Here is a 22,459-nt window from a genome sequence, read left to right as displayed (position 1 = left end):
GTAAAGTGTTGGCATTTTAACCTGAGGTGTATTAGTAGAGAGACAAGTTATTTGCCGGTATTTGAGCTCTGTGTGGATACAGTATATAGAGCTGTGTTCTTGTTCATGCAAATCATGTGATTTACCTGGGAAATTTACATGGTAGATGTTGCAAATGTGTTTACCTATCAATTGCTATCGATGTGTTTTAATTATTTCGATGAATATTTAAGGAGGTTGTAATGTTGCTAAAGTAAAATGAAGCCAGTGGTAGTAACATAGTCATAGTAATTGCTATCTTCAGTAGATAGCAATGTATATAGATATACATAATTTGGGTGATTACTCCAGTGACTGATTTTTAAACAGTAAGCCAAAGTTTAGATTAAATCTTACTCAGTAAGCCAAAGTGTTAATTCTTTGCAAAGCAATAATATCAATTCAGTTCATACATTAAAAGCCAGAATGGTCATTGCCAGTGGCATAGTTCAAAAACCCCATTTAACCATTATTGCTCAAAATTTACCCTCATGTCAAAAATGAGTTTTGTACCCAAGACTTTCAAAGGTCATTCTACAATATTCTATGAATGTATTATAGCATATTGGGGGTTTAAGAATTGTCTCTTGTGTCTTGATAGGTAAGTATGTTTGAGACCCTAGTGTAGGAACCAGGATATCAATTCAGCTTTCCAAATGTGGTTATTTTCTTAGTGAATAGTTTTCCCACAAACTGTTTAATTTTACCTCACAACTGATTTGACCATATGTGAATATTTGTGGTGTGATGCACACCAACAATTCTCACCAAAAACTATAATTTCTCACCAAAAACATTTTAGAATACAATGCATATCTTGCATTTTGGTTTTGGCATGCCTATTGGAAAGCAATATATTTTTTCAGCCTTATAGCTGGTTATGCTTGACAGATCAAGTATGATATCGTTTTGCAATTTAACTTGTCACACTCAGTAACCACTCACATCAATCATAAAATTGAAAGTTAAATACAGTTCTGTTGTCATGTGTGGTGCAATCAAGCAAAGCAACCCAATGTCATGAGCATTGATTTTGAGATGTGACTTGGATCGCAACATATATGCATCTGTCAGGACAAAGTTCTTTAACCCCAATATGCTTGCACATTCATAGAATGACCTTTAGATATGTTGGGTACCTGGGTACAAAGCCTAATATACCATAAACATGATAAACTTGAGTTCAACTTTTGAGATATGACTGATGAAAGGATGTTATATGAACTGTGGCAGTGATATTATATTGGCTAGTATAGGTTTTTGTTTCGATTATATCAAGAAAATAATAAATATTCACATCTTAGAAACATTTCATGCAATTGTGATGTAGTTTGATCAAAAAATAGCACTTACATGATTATGTGTGAATTGATTAATTAATTTTAAAAAACTCAAATTTTTTTATGTTTGATCACACATCTTTTGTTTATTACATCATATACATCAAAGCCAATGCCAATATCATGACTATTGTATTTCAACATACCCCTATTTCCCCCGCTGGCATTCTTATACTAGCAAAAGATTGTATACTGATAGCAAAAATGTTTGTTTAAAATGTTCTAGTATGTGAGCAATGTATGGTTCTATCCCCCCTTTCACAGCAACATTTTATTAACAAATTTATAACATTTTTCAATATTATTGTGCAGTAACCTTTGCAGATTTTATTCGTTCATAGCATCAGTTTATATCTTTTATTTTATTATGTGCAATATATTTCATAAATTGGAGTCCCCCACTCTCCAGCAAATTATTGAAATTAAATTGCTTGTAAAATTCATTAGGTGTTTTACTTTATTGACCAGTACAAGACTGGCTACATTAAATTGGCTGGCTATTTAAGCTATGAGTTGCAACCCCTCGTATTGAAAGAAAAGGTGATAAATTTGTTGGTACCCAAAATAACCCAATGTGTATGAAAAATAGGCCCCTTCTGGAATTTCCAAATGCAGAATGAAATTCCAAATGTCACTATATGCAGGGTATGTTCCAGGATCAATTGTGAGGGATGTTACACAGAGACTGTCTTTTGTAATTTGCATGGGAGCATTAAATAGCTCTTCTGGAGCCTGTAAGGAGAGCTGTTTAGAGCAATTATAATAAAATGTAAAGAGGAAAAAAGGTCTACTCAAAAGGCAGTCCCTGGTTACAATTTAGGGGTCCAAAAGTGCCCTTCAGTTGAGGTACAGGAGGTCAGAGCCTGTTTGTTTGAGATTTAGGGGTGGTTTGCCTTTAACCTTGAAGTATTTCGTTACTTACTTATCGCTAGTCGTAACTTTTCTCTCATTTGTTGATGGAGGAAAGCTTCTTCTCTTTTGGCAAACGTGAAAGAATTGAAGAAATAAATGATTAAGTTCCACCTTTTAAAAATCATCGTAAGGGCCACCAAGGTATTACCACAAAAACAAAATCCAGAGCTAGCATTAAGATGTAGTAACATATTTGAAAATTCAGATTCTGTGTGACTTACAATGCATGCTGGGTAACTTATCTCATCCAATTAAGACATTGCTCCAATTGGATTATTGGCTGATGTGAGGAAGGACCTGGGGGTCCATCTGCTTTTTGGAATAGCCCATGTAACCTACCGGCTGTGCCTTCCATTGCCATCTTTATAAACCCTGTTATGCCTGTCATGTTTAAATAAAAATTCAATTTGTCCTGTAGAATATATAATGGTATTGAGGATATAGCATGTAAGCTTTTTAGTGAGTGCCGACGGTAATGATTTTTATTCTACCGAAAATGCTAGGTTACAAAATGTACAAGATTGGTTAATGTATTACTTTGACTTGTTCTTAACAGCATTTTGCATAAATAATGTTCAACATGACAACGGATATGTGGACGGGAGTCAACATTTTATTTAAGTGACATTAATGTTGAGAAACATGCAATGTATTCAATCAATGTTGATATTGAGTGCAAAAACAAAATTTGTTTTGCAGCTGAAGCTGGAGGCCTAATCTTTATTGAATGAATAATTAATTGCCTTATATTTTGTTTGTCTTGACATATGTAAATGTTTTCTACACAAGTTAAATTCAATGTTTGACAAATGTATTGTATGGGCCCAAACTGTCACATTTCCCAACTGTTGTTACTGGATTTTTTCCCACTTGTACCCCATGCATGCTATAGTCTTATAGTTCAGGAATGGCCACATTTTTATGAATATGCCATGGAAACTATTTATGGACTGCATGCTTAATGTATTCCTGTTTTATCCGATCAATACCGCAACAGTGCAAGTGGTCCAGCTAGGAAAATACTTGCTCATTTACATGAAGCTTAATTGAGTCATGTGAAATCAGTTGCTTGAAACAGTGAGACATTTGCCACTGTATAATCACAACCTTCATGTTAGACAAATGTGTGAAACGATTCCTGCAAAGTTTCACACTCTGAGCACTTACTTAGAGACTGCAAATGATTGATAAATAATCACACTTCTCTATGAGCCGAAATAGCCTCGTATCCATTGCACAGTTCAATAACCATGATCTTACAATCATCGCTCAAAATTTAACCTCAAGCTGCAGAGTATGAGTTTTGTAAAAACATATTCAACAATAATACCCAACATGTTCATGAGTCCTGTGTAGCATATTGAGGTCAATGCACGATGTACAGTCAGATGAGGTTGTTTCAGATCCCAGTGACACTTGTCCCTTACAGCTAGGTAAAATGATCAGCTCAGCTTCAAAATGAAGAACATCATGAAAATATTATGAGACATGAAAATAAATTGATACCTACCAACCAACAAGATAAGTCCAGTCTTTCAATGTAGTTCCCATTGCCCTGATTGGGAACTGTAGTGAGGGCCAATTTAGGGGTTTCAGATAAACATGATAGAAATATTTGACATAAATTGACAAGTGTAATTTTTGCAAGCACTAGAGAGCGTCTTCAAAGGAAGTGACTACTGTCAGGTACAATGCCCAAATGGGAGGCTATGGGAGTTCATGTTATGATTCTCATCCTAACTGTCTTCCCTTATTTTGGTTTACTTTTTCTAGTACTGTGAATCTTTAGTTGAAGTTACTGATAAAGATATAGTATAAACCAAAATCTTACTTTAAGTGCAAGGTAATTCTTAAGTTTCATGATGAATAGTTTACTATTAATTATTGCAATTAAGCAGTTTATGGCAAAAACTGTAAATATATGGCTGCTGTCATCCCGCTCACCTTAATGCTGTCTACTGAAGAAAGCTGATGGTAAAAATGTATTGCAACTTGATTAACAATTAATTTTGGATCCTAAAACACACTAACATTTTATTTTTAGCAGATTCAGGTGATGTGTCAGCTTTAGAATCAATTGCACTTCATAATAATGTCAATGCTTCTGTACTAGCTGTATGAAGTCCAAGTCTTTTTCAATTTAAATAAATGTAGATTTTGACCTGATATCAGACATTTCACACCAATATGGATAGCTTGTAATTCAACCTGGAAACCTGGGTTTGTATACCCAGCACATCCAGCTATTATCTAGCAGTATGTCTGCACAGATTAGCATGGTTGTGGGGGAAGCAGCAGTTTTTTTCGGGGACAGGGGGCAAAGCAAATTTCAGGGTGAAATTGCCGCAAAAAGAAATTTCTTTTCATAATTTTGGGTTTCGACTGAGGGCCATGATTGGATGTTCCCACTCCTTCCGTGTCACTGTCACTGCTTGGTTGAGGTCTTTTTTGTTAGACTTCTGGAAATGTAATGGATGAGGTTTTGGATGGGCAGTGGATAAAGATTATTTTCACCTTTGGTACCATCCCCGTCGATACTACCCCTTTGGCTCTGTAGTTTTACATTTTTGTTTTATATGAAAATTAACTCAAAAATTATTGATTTGACCCTGTTTATTTACCAGAATAAACACAGGAATGAATAAAGCCTTGCAGCAAATAACTGTCATTTTACTTGGCGTCAGTGCTGCTTTAACTCATCTTCCCTCATGAAATCAACTTGAACTCTCAACATCATTTTATTACAAATGACTTCCCTAAATAGAGATGACAATATTTAATCATCTTTTTGGCACATCGAGTGCTTTAATTGGACCATCTCATTATTCACTCATATGATAAATATGCCAATTACTTGTGACTGGCAAAGTGAATGCATGTGATGGTGATGATGTGATCAAAGAGGGTCAAATGATTGGTTTGGAATATTGGGATGAAATGACCAAACCTAATTATGGTGAGCTTTATTCTTATAAGGCCAAAGTTTAGCCAATTATGTGTGAAATGTGTGTAGGCCGTGGAAATAATGTTGTCTTTCTGGGAACTAAATAAGCAAATTATGTCAGTAATTTTCTGCGAGTTCTGTTTGTTTAACATTATTACTATTATTACTGTACTATGATCAGCTCGTAAGGCGCAAATTATTCAGGTTTTGATACTGTGTGAGTCAATAAAGTCCCATGACTTACACACAAAAGCGCACATCAGTCATACACAAAGTGCAGTTTGTGTAAGTGCTGCGCCCATTCTGTATCAGGCAACCACGTTGTTAGGAGTCCCACCTATAATGAGCTGATCGAAGTATAGGACTGTTTTAAGCTTTTCTGGCTACAAAAAATCCCTTGGATGTACTAAATTGTGCATAAGTAAAACAAGGCCAAAAATGAATAACAGCAATTTGTTGACAATTGCAGTATTATATTGCATGTTATAATTCATCACAATTTATTTTCTGCAGGGAACTGCTGGTCTTTTCTATATACGGTACCCTGAATCTGTGAAAAATTTACAATAATAAGGTTTTTGGAGTGGCTTAATTAGGCTATGCACATACAGGAGAACCATTTTATCCACCGATTTAATCCTCGTAAATATTTGAATTGTTTGAAAATTTCATGTATAACAGTTATAATTCATATCACTTTTCCAATGGGATCCATCACTGTGTACATTTAGGCCTATTTCTCAGTATGTCCTTTTACTTGAATATTCTGCCTGCAAGCTACATAAATGCAAGCTGGTTACTGAAAAAACAATTTCAATTTTAATGGATTTGTTCTTGAGTTTAGTTATCAACAGGAAAATGGTGGCTATTATGTACTTTGTATGGTGTGCTTTCCTGATTTGCCTGGAGAATGGGGAGGATACATGTCATACACTGTGAGGACATTAGCCCTTTACCAAATTGATAATGCTGTACTTTCCAGCTCTTTCCACTGCTAGCACTTAGATGTTAATGTAGTTAGATAAAACAATTTGTCCCTTTAGCATGGAAGAAGATCATCTATAGGTGTTTTGTTATGCACTTACAATATAATGAATTGCTTTGGTAAGAGCCAGGGTAAGAGCAAATGATGGCCACTACCCTATACCCACAAGTAATTTAAGGCGGTCCTCAGCACTTTGCATCTCGCTATTGGTGCTTGCATTTTCTCTTCAAGGCATTGCAATCTGAGCAAAAATGACCAATAATTGCAAATATCTATGTGAATATGCTTGAAATTGACAAAATTTATTTCATGCACGGCAGAAAGAACCAGTTTTTGTGACACCATGATTCAGAGGATTAGGTTTTCGTCTGTGCATACGGCACATGTTAGCATGACATCAATATGATGTCACATACATATATGTCACCAATTGGCACACTTGAATGAAATCAAATTGACTTTACAGGTTTCAGCACCACATACAGGAAATTTAATTCTATATATTTACTCTACCTCAAACCCCAAACCTGCATATTGTCAATTTACTAAAACGTCTCATTGTCTGAGTTGAAAAACATTTCTCCTAGTATTGAAAGAAGGGGCTTCTAATGTAATTGCGTATTTACAGTACTGAAGCGAATGTGTGTGGATAACCCATCTTGCAATAGCCGCTTTTACTCGGTTGTTTAATGTTCTGATGTCTATTATATCTGCGGTATTTTGTGAAGTAATTATCAAGAGACAATGTATTGTTGAAATCCTTGTGTCTATATATTTGGTGTAGTGCCTTTATAGTAATGTTTCGACCTGTTTAACTTATTTTACGATTGTTTGATGTAATATAAAACTGTGTCAAGTAAAGTTGAACAATGAGGGCGCTCTTTTTCTTAAATCTTGTTTGCATCATGGGGTTGACACTTGTGTTACTGTATTGAACATCAGAAAAAATGCTAATAAATGGCAAAGTTATTATTTGGCCAATTTCAATTTAAAATATATGTAAATAGTGTCCTCAATTTGCACACAAATGTACAGTTTATAGAATAAAAATATCCACAAAAAGGCAGAAAAAGATGAATAATTAATTTGATATAGAAACGAAAATCTATCTTAAAAATAGCTTTAAAATATATGTGTATTTGTGTGATAGCTGTTGTATTATCCCGGTCTAGAATCGAACATTATATAATGTGTTTTGTTGGAAAAATTAATAAATGATCACATCAAACAAGGTACCGTGAGTTTAGAATATATAGTTGCATTTGCACAGTAGCAAAGCACTTCATCAGAATCAGTTAACTTCCTCTACAAATGATAGCTGTGGTGCAGGTCATATGATAGTTTCCTTCACTACCGGTATGATTCCATGGACTCCACACAAACTGTCTACCAATTAAACATATAACATAATTTCTAGTTGGTTTTTATTTTTAGATATGCCAAAAGAAAGGGCCATACTAAAATTGCCCCTAAGAAGGGGCATTTTGTGATTTCAATATCCTCTTTTTAGGGTTTGGTTTAATAGATATACACACAAAAAGCTTATTTCCATAGTATCAGTTGGATTCGGTCATTGAATTTGTGAATTGCCCATAATTGAATGTTACAGCACCATATGGCCAAAAATAATCCTGAAAATCTTTACTGTAAACACCAACCGTAACAGGAATGTACCGTATATTGATATCCTTCTGAAAAAAATGGATATATAGGGTATTCGGCTGAAGTCATTCAACATTTGAGGAAAATATTGTGTGCAGTAAATTTGATTCACTATTATAACAGCACCAATTGTGGTATATATTTTTAAATAACGAAATGTCCCTTTAAACAAATTCTTACTGTCGTAAACGATGTGCTCAAAACTCAAGTTTATTTATTACAAAAACTCTTTGCAATATGAAATTATTCACATCTCAGACATGTCAGAAACCAGAAGTCAACTTTGGCAGGTATTAACTCATTGCCACCATTTAAATGGGAACATTAATTGGAAAAGGAAAATTGATATTATGTGCCAAGCAACCATTTAACTTGATCACATCACATGAGCACATGAACCCAGGCATATGAATTACATTGTTCATGTTCACATGTATACAAACTAAACACACCGAGGCATACACACATAGTACTTATAATTGATAAACCAATTAAAACAAAGCAGCATATTTTGGTGGAATCCTCCAGGACTTGATGAAATGAGGAAAGAAAAGACAACTAAGCGAAGAAGAAAAACACTATCAACTACTAACTTGTACATACACCTATGCGCCGATAGCGATAGTTGCAACTCTCTAAGTAATTCAATTAGTATAGATGGTTACAGAGATGGAGTTTAAATGGGATAGGTGCCTTATACTGTACACACTTTACTCAATGCAGTAAGGGTAGAAATATGAAGGCTGCTTTGTGGATTTCTAACCATTTTATATTTAAAGTAAGGCCAAAAAAAAAAAAGATGTTTGCTTGCCCTCAACCGACCGACCCTAATTTTAAAAATCAGAAAAAAGTGTATTTTTTCAATTTACTGTACAAACGAATACCGACCATATTTTTGGACATTCCTGAAAAAGTTTTTTTTTTTTCAAATTTTGCATTCTGAAGATGTAAAAAAATGTATTTTAGAGCTTGTGTTCAACATTTTAGTTGTTTTGTAATGTTAGTTGATTCATTTTGACACCAAAATTGTCTGATTTTTCATATTTTGAGCCTTAATTAATACAAACAGTAGAGTTTGGTAGTAATTAAAAAAAAAAAAGGAGAAAAAAAAAAAAGAAATCCCGACCGACCCAATTTTTAAAATTCAATTGAGGGCAAGCAAACAATTTTTTTTTATTGGCCTAAGGGTAAAAATGGTAAACATTTTTAATTGAGTATCAGCAGAGACGAAACATAACCAAACGCACCAAAGGAAATGGTCTTTGGTACACATGTCTTTGCCTTGGTGCCCCCCTTATTTTGTGTAACTTCGGACACCATCATTTAGAAGAGGACTGTCACATGTTATAAGACGTACCCTGGCATGCTATTGGCTAAATTGCCTTGAAAATGGATACCCTTGCAAAATGAAATATTTATCCTGATCAAATTTGGTGGGATGGGGGATGAATCCCCACAATATTTTGAAAAGGGAGGATGGTTCATACAACCCCTTTACATGTTGATGCCTGTATGTCCGTTTCTGACCAAATTACCCTTACATTTGGCCATTAGCCTAAAAAGTGCCAAATTGTGCACTCTTTGGATGAATTTGTTCCACTTTTGCACCATATTTCACCATTTTACATTCAATATGGCAACAATGTTTGTGCGCTTCACACCCATTTCTACCATGAACTTTTTCTGTCGTCAAAAGTGCTGGATTCACTATACTTCCAAGAATTTTTTACAACTGCCCCCCCCCCGTGTCAAAAAGAGATCTACGACACTGACCATGCTGACCCTGATTGAATATAATTATTATTGTTAGATTCTAGGTTAGATTCATCAGAGATTGCAATTTTCAATTTACCAACATTATAAACATCAACATCATGATGCCCATTGAATCAGTTCAAAATCACTTTATACAGTCACTTATTTTCGATTGATTAATTGGTGTTGCCATGTGTAAGTTAGCATTGGGTGACTTGGCATTTATAATAGTTATGTTTAGAATACATATCACTCATGTAGAGGAGTCAAGATTGAATACTATTGACATTCAGCTCATGTTGCTTGATTACATCACATATTTTTAGTAATATATAACCATGGTAACATACAAACTCAAGGCAGCTATAGTCCGTTCAAGTTCCTTACACTAACCGATCGACATAGTCATGTGTTTGTGCACTCAGTTAGTGCAACGTAGTTCAAATTCATTACATAAAGTGAATTCAAATTAGGTATCCCATTCAAGTAAATATGTGCTGTTAGCTTGATATAAATACAAGGCTTTTGAACATGTTGAAACATTATTATGATTTGACATGTAAAATGTGATTATTTACATGCATGTATTGGAGGACTGTACTCGGATGGACGGTACATATGACAGGGATTTGTGCAAATATGGGTCTGGGGACATGGTCTCATTTTCAGGCATCTGGTATAAAAATGGCTTCTTTTCTATGTCAATTTATTTTAAAGGGTATTTTTTTTTCTTTTTTTTGAAAATATACTCAAATTAAAAGGGATAGTGTTTTTAGTTTTTATGAAAAAATATATAAATTCCACCCATCTGGAGCCCAAATTTTAAAACCTAGAAACAAAAATTGCAAAATTATGTTAAATTTAGCCGATCATAAATTATGGGTCTTGGGTTTTAAAATGGTTCAATTTTTTTTTGAAAATTGGTATAAATATGTGTCCACTTTTTCAGGTTCTTGGAAGCACATCCCTACCCAAACCAAACTTGAGTACCCCCCTCCCAGCATGTATTGCATGAGGACCATAGGTTATTGTTGTTTTGCATGAGAACCATAGGTTATTGTCAATGTCAAATGTAAATTTTGTACAAAATATATGACACTGTAATTCTATTTAGTTCCAGCAGGAGTATATATAGGGACATTCATGGGGAGAACCAAAATTAGCATTACATCTGGTACGGTTTTTCTGCCAACATTTATCAGGGAATTTCTTTTAAAAATATTGCTTCTGCTGGCACCAGGATTTGGCACACCATTTAGTCATGCTGGTAGAAAAGTAGATTTGAATTTTGACATCCTTAAATGAAAATTAAACCTTGAAACTTTTCATGCTGTTTATTTAAGGGTGCGCTATAGAATATGGAGAACACTGTTTTCGGTAAAAATTCAGTAGTAGCGGGTCCCAGGTAGTGGGTCAGGTTCTTTTTTTATCACATCTTAAATATTCTATTAAATGATCAATAAGTTGGCTTTGCAATTTGAGCTTACAAATTAAATGACTGTATACACGCATATCCCTTTAACAGCGGTGTACTAACCTACTCTGTATAATTGAATAAGATGGTCAGAAAAGTGACCCCCGTCCTATCAAGTGAAATCAAGAGAAACCTGTTCAGCATATTATCATCATTGTCAGGACAAAGCAAAATCCTGGCTAGCTGTCCATCCAGGAATTGAATCTTGAGTGGCCTCTTGTATAGTGTCCATTATTAAACCGATGCCATAGGATGAATGAAGTGATCACAGCCAATGCGACGGCTGACTCGTATTGATAACGTCTAATGAATCTGAGATGAAAGATATGTTAGAAGAAAAGATGCTTACGGTTTGTGTGGGTTATGGTAGTGTGTACAGATGAGGATGCTATAGTTGGCCTACATTGGATAGATGGAGTAGTCATGGTAGTGGATGTAGGAATGGATAAAGTGCAATCAAATTTAAATGTCTTGGGTCAGAATGTATAAGATGTCATTTTAAATTGTATTAGATATTGGTTTTGCTCAGACAGATGTAAAGAAATGCCAATTTAAGGGGATGCTATCGAGAAAAATCAGTAATTTGCTTCTAAAGTGATTAGAATTTGATATGCCCTATAACCAGTCAGTCAGTCACACATGCGAAGAGGGGTTTTTGACCTGTTCTGTTAGGATCTGAGCCCCTTAATTTTCTCCTCCCCTGGGATGAACTGCAGATGTCTATTTAGATGGTCCAGATCAGTGGCGTAGCATGAGCTATCATATTCGGTGGGGGAGCACCGGGTGTGCTGATGGGGGGGGGGGACAGGCCATTTTAGGCAATTTTCCTAAAAATTTGTCTAAATTTTTGGATTGCCCCCCTTTCTCTGACCTGGTCCAGATTATGGCCCCTTTTTACTATGCTTTCTCCTCTGCATGCTACCCCTTGTTTATGAGAGGCTATAATCTGTCTTATCTCAAGTTGAGAGTAATGCCATGTTGGATGTCACAGTGGCAGTTTTGAATTGTGTGTGTTATACCTACGCCCGCAGAGTATAGTACACATGCTTAGAAGTATGGTTTGTCTGAATGTCTAACCACCTAAATGCACTGCAACATCCAACATGGCGTTACTCTCAACAAGACAAATTATAGCACATTTTTTCTAATTGACTGGCAAGTTCAAATTTGATGGGATTTCTCACAATATTAAAAAAATCTTTAAAAAATCTGTCTTATGTCTAAGCAAATCTAGGCAAATTAAGTTGCATAGAAGCAATATTTAGCTGAGGTCAGGCCCATACATGGGATTTTTTGGGGGAGTGCTGATTTTGAAAAAAGTGGACTTTTTTCCAAAAAGGGGGGGGGGGCGATTTTGTGAAAAGTGTACTTTTCACCCCAAATTTTGACCCTTTTATGACCAAAAAACCGTAAGAAACCTGATTCTTCAATTTTGGGACTTTTTGTATACTTTTGCAAATTTGGGGAGGTGCGGTCGCACCCCCTGCACCCCCCTGCGTACGGGCCTGGCTGAGGTGATTTTGCTTGATGACATCAGAAATGAAATAAGATATATACACAGGTAAGTTTTAAAGTTGTATTCAAAATTACAGTACACCTTTTATAAAGGTTATCGATTGATTTCACTTCGCATTCTCTGTTTAAGATTGCATTGTATTCAAACTTCACCAAATCAATGCCATCACGTCATGTTGCATCTGATACTGGTATTGTATTTCACATAAAATTGCATTTCTGCTCATTGCCTTTTTGTACAGTTTTTAAGGTTTACATAATGTATAGGTCCTGATTTAGAGGGGATACCTTGAAAATTAAATGCCATCACATTTATGTGGTGTATCTGATATTGATTTCTGAATTATAACATTTATATTAATTATTATTTTGTTTCTATTTCTCATTTTTTTTTACAGTATATGGATATGGTATAGACCCTGACATAGAAGTGGACCTAATAGATGGCATCACATTGATGACCATACCTGGGATATCACAGGTGCCTGGATATCACAATAATGGACCAGCTTATTATTTTGAAGAAGGTAATGAATGCAATGAGGTACAATCAGTACAAATTGTTGTGCCTTTTGAACAAAATAATTGAAACTGACAGTGAATATCCACTCATATAGAGACAGATTTTGTTCTTTTGTGACCAATTGAAACTCTGGCAGCATGTAGTGACAAACTGGCGGTCTGTGGCTTGGAAGTACCCATAGATTGGTAGTTGATTGCATATCTTGAATTATATCAGAATTGAGATGTGGACTGAAACAGGTCTTCAAAATCTTCTCCAGAACTTCTTTTTGAATCCACATAATAATTCCAATCTCAGTAGTTTTCCCAAATTGCCAATATGTCTGCTTCCAAGCTGAACAACTGTTCTCCTGTTGGCGACTTGTGTCTCTGGCAAGATGGATAAAGGTCGCAGAAAAATACACATGCAACATGTACAATGTAGACAAAGAAAATATAAACCATCGTGGGGGAAATGGGGTTACATTTTAAGTGATGTCAGCTGGACTTCCAGCTCACTTGGATGGCTTTCCTCTCCACCTTCAGAAATTTAGCCTGGTGCAGTCCTGACAGTTACAGGCTCAAATTATTAGCTTACTAGGCGGTTACCCGTATTTCGCGGTTCTCGGCTGTCTTGGTTATTGGCTTTTACAGATCTCAAAATCAGGGTGTGTCCTTTGGCTGGGATCACTTTCCTCACAGTGAGCTCAATTAAATTTGAGCTTTTGCAATTTGACCTGACTTTCGCCCTCAATTTGAAATTTGACCCGACCGTAGACCACGGATGACCTAATGAACGCAAACCTAAGCTCTTTGGCAAAAGTTACACCCACTCACCAAGTTTGAGCTCCATAGGAGCAGTTTGAAATTTTTAACCTATGACGTCTTAACCATAGGCCTGACAAAAATGTCACCGTGGAAACCATTGTTTGTTAGTCCAAGGTCCACTCACCCACCAACTTTGAGCTCCATATGAGCAATTTGAATTTTTTAACCTATGACCTCTTAACCGTAGGTTGAACCGTAAGTCTGACAAAAAGGTCACTGTGGAAACTTTTGTTTGTTAGTCCAAGGTCCACCCACCCACCAAGTTTGAGTTCCATATGAGCAATTTGAATTTTTTGACCTATGACCTCTTAACCATAGGTCTGACAAAAAGGTCACCGTGGAAACTTTTGTTTGTTAGTCCAAGGTCCACCCACCCACCAAGTTTGAGCTCCATAGGGGCAATTTGAAATTTGTACCTTTTTTGACCTATGACCTCTTAACCGTAGTTCTGACAAAAAGGTCACCATGGAAACTTTTGTTTGTTAGTCCAAGGTCCACCCACCCACCAAGTTTGAGCTCCATACGGGCAATTTGAAATGTTGTACCTTTTTTGACCTATGACCTCTTAACCGTAGGTCTGGCGAAAAGGTCACCGTGGAAACTTTTGCTTGATAGTCCAAGGTCAACACAATGGCATGGCTAGATTTGCCATTTAACATGTTTGAAATTAGACTTCAATTGGACTTGACCCGTCGTTGACCTTTGACCTTAAAAATATAAACTCGTTCTTCCTCATACCAAGCTGCACCCACCCACCAAGTTTGAGGAACGTCGACCCCCAGTCTCCGAGAAAAGAGGCGGACAGACAAACAAACAAACACACAAACAGACAGATTCTGGTGAATTATAGTAGGATGATACCAAAAATTGATGGACCCAATTATGAGCTTGAGATATTAGATGTAGCCTACATGTAAAACACTTGATACCTTGTCAGTCACTCAGTTGGGTTGTAATATATTCACCATCAGCAGTACAGTGTGTGCTAATATTGAAGCACTCACATACTGCTTCACAAAATGAAATTTCTCCACTTTTAATTTCCACCTAAAAGTGCGCTTTCCGTCAAATGCCATTGATTAATTGTTCATTTCTCTTTTACACCTAGTAGCACACCGTACCCTTTTCCAGCAGTGCTATAATTTTCCATATTTAAATTGTACAATGCAATATGAACTGCATTGTGTCTTTTTAAAAGAACTTTCAACAAGAGAACACTTTCAATTAAGTGACAACAGATATGTGACATACTTGACTGATAACAGATTTTTGAGACAGATTGATGTTGTAAACATAGGTGGGTGTAAAACCAATACCCAATATTTTGGATTTGCAAAGGCAACTATACTCTGACCTTCACCTCACATACAAAACTAAACCAGATCATATTTGTTAGGAGACCACCTTTTAATTATAGTAGTGACAAGAGATATGTACCATATTTGACAGATGTTTGAAACATCTCAATGTGAGGGACCTAGCTGGTTAAAGCTAAGATACTCTTTTAATACACTGATAGTTTGGATTTTGAAGGAAAAATGGAAAGAAAGAAGGACGGAAAGAAAGAAAGAATGAAAAAAGAAAGAAAAACAAAGAAGAATGAAAAATGAAAGAAAAAACAAAGAAAAGAAAGAATGAAAGGAAGGAAGAAGAAAAAGAAAGAAAGAAAGAAAACAGAAAGGAAGGATGAAGGGAAAGAAAGAAAGAAATGCATATGAAGAAGGAAAGAAAGAATGAAAGTAAGAAAAAGATAGGAAAGAAAATAAGGAAGACAGTAAGGAAGAAGTAAAAGAAAGCAAGGTAAAAATGTATAGGAAGAAATTAAGGTTGTCACACAACAACAAACTGTCAAACTCAGTCTATAAATCTGGACACATACAATGACCATCTACCATGTCTACCTTGCTCAATGAATTACCCAGTTACCTGCCATGACCCTACATGTAGATAACCTCTTAAGTAAAGGAATTGTTGTTGACAGGTTTATAGAGAAACAATTAAGTTGGAGTTGATGACAAGTTTGAGACCAAGACAGATGGCCATAAAGAGGACACCTCTATAAGAGCATTTTGGTGGGTGCTACTAGTTTGTAAGAATATTCGCGGCTCACGCCGCTCATACTCTTACTACTACTAAAACTGATCATATTTTGCTGCCTAAAGGTTTTGTCCTTTCAATCCCTTCCAGCTAAAACACTTGTTATGACTTATATGTCTACATAGAGCTGCCCCACAAGACTTATAATTTGATCCTGTGTAGTTGCACCCAACCTAGTTTCATTTATAGGAGCTTATAGGGACATTTCATATGAACTATTCCAGATTCAGAACAATTCAGATCCACAATTACCAAAACAATCTTCATATCATAATTCTACTCTATGCATCATGTATGTCCATATTTTGGACCCAGACACTATACCATTTACACCTTGATGTGGCAGTTACATCAACACATTGAGGCGATTGTTTTGCTCGCGCTTAAAAGCATGTATATGCCAGCGTTTTGAGCGAACGCTAACGATTTGAAGCCGAGCCCAAGGAATACACATTGATGTCACTGCCACATCGGGGTGGAAAAAGGGTGTAACCAATGGGATGGGGTTCTTGGAATTTGGACTGGTTTGCTGATGGGAACTACCAGAAATGGTATCGTACCATACCAGAGAGGATATCTTAGTCCCCGGCTTGTTTCTAGAAGTCCAGGAAAGTCCAGAAGGATGGTGTGTCAAATTTGCTGCTATATACCTTCAAGAAAATGTCAATATATCAAAATCCTATTGAAAATCACAGAAAGGTTATTCAAAATTATTCATAGTCTTATTCAGTCTGCATATCCCAGAAAGGGTATAAAATATGGATTACTTTTATTGCTGTAAGTCTGCAAATTTCAACATTTTTGCATAGATTGGTCCAATTTTGAATCTCTTCTATGACTGTGAGCATGAGAATGAACACAAATATATCATACCCCCAATGGCAGGATTCCGAAGCTGCATTATATTATCATGTGAGACTGGATCTACAGCTGATTATGCAGATACTTTAAGTTTAAAAATAAACAAACAAACAAGCAAGCCAACAATAGATGCCGTCAGCCTTTCGCCATCTTGTGGGTACAAATGATCTGTGTGTTCATGCGTCGGACACTACGCGCAGGGGCTTAGATTGCCACGCCAGCTGTTATCGCGCATCAACGCGGTGATTTTGCTGCTCACGCATGGAGATCGAACGACCATCACATCGTGTACCCACAAGATGGCGGCATATGATGTCACGTTGACGGCCTCTATAGTTACAATAATAAGAACCCATTGGACCTGAATCTAGATCTGATTATGTTAAAATTGATCTAGATGCATATGTTCTAAGTGAAAATGCCTATTGCGATTTATAGAACATACTGTTGGATGCAAAGTCAGTCTCATAACAGAGTTTACCCAATGGCTTAATTGTAATTGCTGATTACCCTTTAGTGTAGGAGATCGGTGTCTAGAAATATCCAAGATGTTATTTTTTAAAACTACTCTATTCCTTGCCGACTTTAAGTCTTTGCTATACTTAAGCATGTTTATGTCTTCCCAATCAGTGCAAAGTACATAGTGCGCCTGCTGGAATAAGATACAGGAAATCACAAATTTCAAAACTGTATCTTTAACACATGTGCATTGGATACATATTCGAACCCAGTGATAAATTACTGTGTTTGTGTGCCTTGGTTTTTACCTGGTTGGAGGTGCTTAACACAAATGACCAGAAGACCCTTGCTTTTGCTATTTTACAGACCACCGCTGTCATCTCTCAAAGACCCACCATTTTCCACCAAAAAATTATGATGCCTCCCTCCTCTAGACTATGGGTTTTGAAGCACAACTATTTTGTTCCAAACTTTCAGTAAGTTGTATATACCTGAGAACTAAATCAACTAATGAATAATAATATTTTGACCTTTAACATTTCAGTGGATGGTCGGAATGCAGAAATTCCCACAGATTATTTCCAGAAGACCAAGAATCTTCTGCATGAAGCGTCAGAGCTTACCATGATTGCCACGGTGAAACAGGAAAGGAGGAATAGTGGCAGTATAGTTTCTATGGCTGTAGATAGATCCAGGTAAGAAGGGTTGATGGATTGAAATGAGAGAGGTTATCAGAGGGTGTAGGACAGGAGTGGTGTACCAATCTTCATGATTTTTCCATAAATGCTGAACAACAGATGAAGTATAAACCGTCCCTCTCTAACATGTGACGTGCTGAATACGATTTACTGAATGCAAGTAGCTGCCAACGTAAAAAATGACTTTTCACTGTTATATCGGTAACATCGTCTTCTATATAGTGTGTAGGATCAAAATATGACACAGCTACCCCTAACCCCAAAAAAATTGCAACAGAAGCTTTTTTGGTATTTTCTTGCAGTATAAGGTCTAATGAATAACATATCAAAAGTTTACAAAAATTCAACTTGGGCGAGGGGTCCAACAGTGGCGTAATCAAAATGGCCGCCAAAAGCTGGAAAAATACCCATTAATCTACTGATTTCATCCATTTTTCACTTTCGTTTTTGTGGGTTCCACTGCTGACAACCTTGTTCAGATGTACATTACTGGATGTAGTAATGAATCTTTATATTGTGGTATTCAGATTGATCGATTTTACAGCCATAATGAATTTCAAAATGGCCGCCAGTTTGGTATTTTGGCATATGAAATCAAATCATGCACGTAATGTAAGGCGAAACTTAAAGCGTTGGATTTTCTAAAATAGCCAATATCCTTTGCACCCATATTCCCATTAAATTTTCTATAGAGGTGAACATACTGAACCAAATTAGCAGCAACAGCGAATTTCAAAATGGCCGCCATTTTGGTATGTTAGCTTATTGACTTAAATTATGCACGTATTGCAACTTGAAACTTAAAGCGACCTAAATTCTAAAATAACCAACATCCAATGCACCAATAGTACCATTAAAATTATACTTTTAAGTAGGCATACATTGTATGTACCAATTTGGAGCCAAATAGCATTTCAAAATGGCTGTCAGCTATAATCACCATTATAAAAATCAATATGTTGCTTACAGTATATTCTTGAAGTAAACAAAATTCATCTTGCTATTCCACGATGCGATGCCTTTGTTTACAGTGGTATACATCGACCACATGTATGTTGTAATTAGTTATCATCATCATCTGAGAATAGTTCCTGATCCATGTTCTCACATTAGCCTATGTGTGCACATGCTCCAGTGCAATTGAGTCCATTCTTTCTGCAGCTACATTTCATTGTGATGCATTCTGTAGAACAATTGCATCGAATCATCTTCAGCAATGATTCTGGCGCTGGACTTCTTTTCATCATGAATGGAACAAATTTGTCACCTTGAAGAATCCATCCCCAGTCAATTGGATGCATACCATCACTTTTACACATCCACTGCATGACCTATAGATACATACTCCTGGGTGACGCTTGGCAGCAGAGGTTGTGGGTGGAAGTCTTTCAGGTTAAACGAAGCTCTTTGCTGTGCATATTTTTTTGTTGATTAACCGGCAGCGTAAGGATTCCAAAGACTCTGATTGCTGACCATTAAACAGGGACACCATTGCTTTGCAGCCTTCACTTTATACATATTCTTGATCCATATTGGGAGTGCGAAATGCCTTGGAACAAACTTGAAATACAGGATGACCATTGATGGTTTTGTTAAATACAGACTTGCCTACCACAAATATTCTTGAAGTAGTGTCACAACCTGAAAACGCATGGGCCAACAACAAATCCGAACATATGTCATAACTGAGTAAGCGGTTCGAACCTTGATATCATATACATATGGTTTATCATTGTCAGACCGAAAGTACAAGTCCTTACAGTCCTTTTCTGCATAATGAAGAAGTAATACCAACAGATGTGTCTTCTCCAATTAGGGTTGTTAACTTAAATGATGCCATTGCGACTGCTGCTTTCACTGTATCAATATCGGCATATCCATCAGCGTGGATCAGATGACATCCTTTCTGTTCCATACAGTCCCCAATGTATCAATCAAAGACAACCGTGGCCTTGCCATAGTGATCAAATGTGAAAGATGCATAATTATCAGAAGAGAACTCCATCAAGAGCATAGTGATCACTCAGTCCTTGGAACTGTCTCAGGGCATCACCCTCTGATAAGTGAGTCGCATGCAAAACCAGTTCAAAGTAGGTAAACAAAATGGAAGGACATGCTGACTTTTCATATAGCTACAAACGGAAGGCTAGAGTCAAGACCCTTGCATCTGCATGGACTGTCAAGGTCACTGATGACCAAACCATTGATCCAGCTCTGTTGTTTCAAAAGTTTCTGGTTTCCAGATAAAGCACCACTACTACAAGCCATACAGGATCATGTGTCCTCATCAGAGGCTGATGGCCCTGAGGCAGTTCTAAGGACTGATCACTATGTTCTTGATGGAGATTCTCTTCTACATCGCTTGAAGTGGACAGAAGGAAGCACCTATAGTTCCCTTGCTGATATAATTAATACATCTTTCACATTTGATCACTATGGCAAGGCCACGGTTGTCTTTGAGAGATACACTGGTGGACAGAACACAAAGGATAACACGAATCAGCGCCGCAAGAGTCGGGTTGCAAATAAGGTAGACATAGCAGATGCTGGCAATTTGCTGGCAAAAAAAAATGATCTGAACAAACAGACACTCATTAAACTAACTGGGGAGCGTATGCAACAGAAAGGATGCCATGTGATCCACGCTGAAGGAGATGCATATGTTCAAGCGCTTACTCAGTGATGACATTTGTTGGATGTGTTGTTTGCCCATGCGTTTTCAGGTTACAACACTACTTCAAGAATATTTGGGGTAGGCATGAAGTCTGTATTGCACAACATTATCAATGGTGATCCTGTATGGATCAAGAATATATAGAAAGTGAAGGCTGCAAAGCAATGGTGTCCTTGTTTAATGGTCAGCAATCAGAGTCTTTGGAATCCTTATGCTACATGTTTCTTTCCAAAAAAATTTGCCCAGCAGAGAACTTTATTAAACCTGAAAGACTTCCACCCACAGCCTGTGCTGCAATGCTTAACTCTTGGAGAACGTACATCTATATCTGACTGGGGATGGATCGTTTAAGGTGACAAATTTTTTCCATTCATGATAAAAAGAATTCCAGCACGAGAATTTTTGCTGAAGATGACTCCATGCAATTGTTCTACAGGATGCATCACAAAGAAATGTAGCTGCAGAAAGATGATGATGATGATGATGATGATGATGATGATGACAACTAATTCCAACATACATACAATGTGGTCGATGAATACTACTGCAAACAAAGGAATCGCATCATGGTAAATATGGCTCCCAAATTGGTACATATACCTACTTGAAAGTATAATATTAATGTTGGTTATTTCAGAATTTCTGTCGCTTTAAGTTTCAAGTTACAATACGTGCATAATTTAACTCAATAAGCCAACATACCAAAATGGCGGCCATTTTGTAATTCACTCTTGCTGCCAATTTGGTTTGTATGCCTACCTCTATATAAATTTGAATGGGAATATATGTGCAAAGGATATTGGCTATTTTAGAAAATCTAACGCCTTAAGTTTTGCCTTACAATTACGTGTATGATTTCACTTCATAAGCCAAAATACCAAAATGGCAGCCATTTTGAAATTAATTATGGCTGTCAAATTGCTCCATCTGAATACCACAATTTAAAGATTCATTACTACATCTATTAATGTACTTCTGAACAAGGTTGTTACCAGTGGAACCCACAATAACGAGTGAACAATGGATAAAATTAGTTGATTAATGGGTATTTTTCCAGCTTTTGGCGGCCATTTTGATTACGTCACAGTTGGACCCCTCCCCCAAGTTGAATTTTTGTAAACTTTTGATATGTTATTTATTAGACCTTATACTGCAAGAAAATACCAAAAATCCTTCTGTTGCAATTTTTTTGGGGTCCTGTGGTAACTTTACTTGAGAGTAATGCCATGTTGGATTTCGCAGTGGCAGATTCAAACCAGTGCGTTTACGCGGTTGCGTTGCCAGCGTACGGACAAATCTCCCTTCTACATGTGTGCCTATGCCCTGTGGGATTAATACCGCATGCTATTAGAATCTACCACTGTGAAATCAAACATGGCGTTACACTCAACTTGAGACAAGACAGACTATAGAAAGAATAATACAAAGGAGAGCAGATGCGAAGATTTACAGTTGAATGATATTCAGCAATATGTGGTGATCGCAGTGATATCTTATATTGTCAGCCATTTTGTCATGAGGAAAATGACTTATTTAGTTTTGTGAAAGCAACCTCACCATTTATACACTTGACTTGAGGCCGACATGCACATCACCACTTGGAGCATGAAGGGCCACACCAAGCACAGAAGGTGCGAAGCCGAGTGTATAGTGTGAGGCTGAGCTCAGGCTCTCTTACATGGTGACGCTCATCAAAATATGAAAGTTGTGGTATGCAGTTTCTCAAAGAAATATGA

General features: G+C 36.7%; 1 protein-coding gene across 1 annotated transcript in view; it reads left to right on the top strand.

Moving 5' to 3' along the window:
- Nucleotides 1-22,459, top strand: part of LOC140137925 (protein kinase C-binding protein NELL2-like) — a 158,014-nt gene that overhangs the window by 17,846 nt on the left and 117,709 nt on the right. The window contains exons 2-3 of the mRNA XM_072159730.1: nt 13,004-13,132; nt 17,896-18,046. Of these exons, the coding sequence (XP_072015831.1) occupies nt 13,004-13,132; nt 17,896-18,046 (280 nt within the window). The remainder of the gene's footprint in view (nt 1-13,003; nt 13,133-17,895; nt 18,047-22,459) is intronic.

The sequence above is a fragment of the Amphiura filiformis genome, chromosome 17 (genome assembly GCF_039555335.1).
Source record: "Amphiura filiformis chromosome 17, Afil_fr2py, whole genome shotgun sequence".
Lineage (NCBI taxonomy): Eukaryota > Metazoa > Echinodermata > Ophiuroidea > Amphilepidida > Amphiuridae > Amphiura > Amphiura filiformis.
This window is presented reverse-complemented; position numbering and strand designations above follow the sequence as displayed.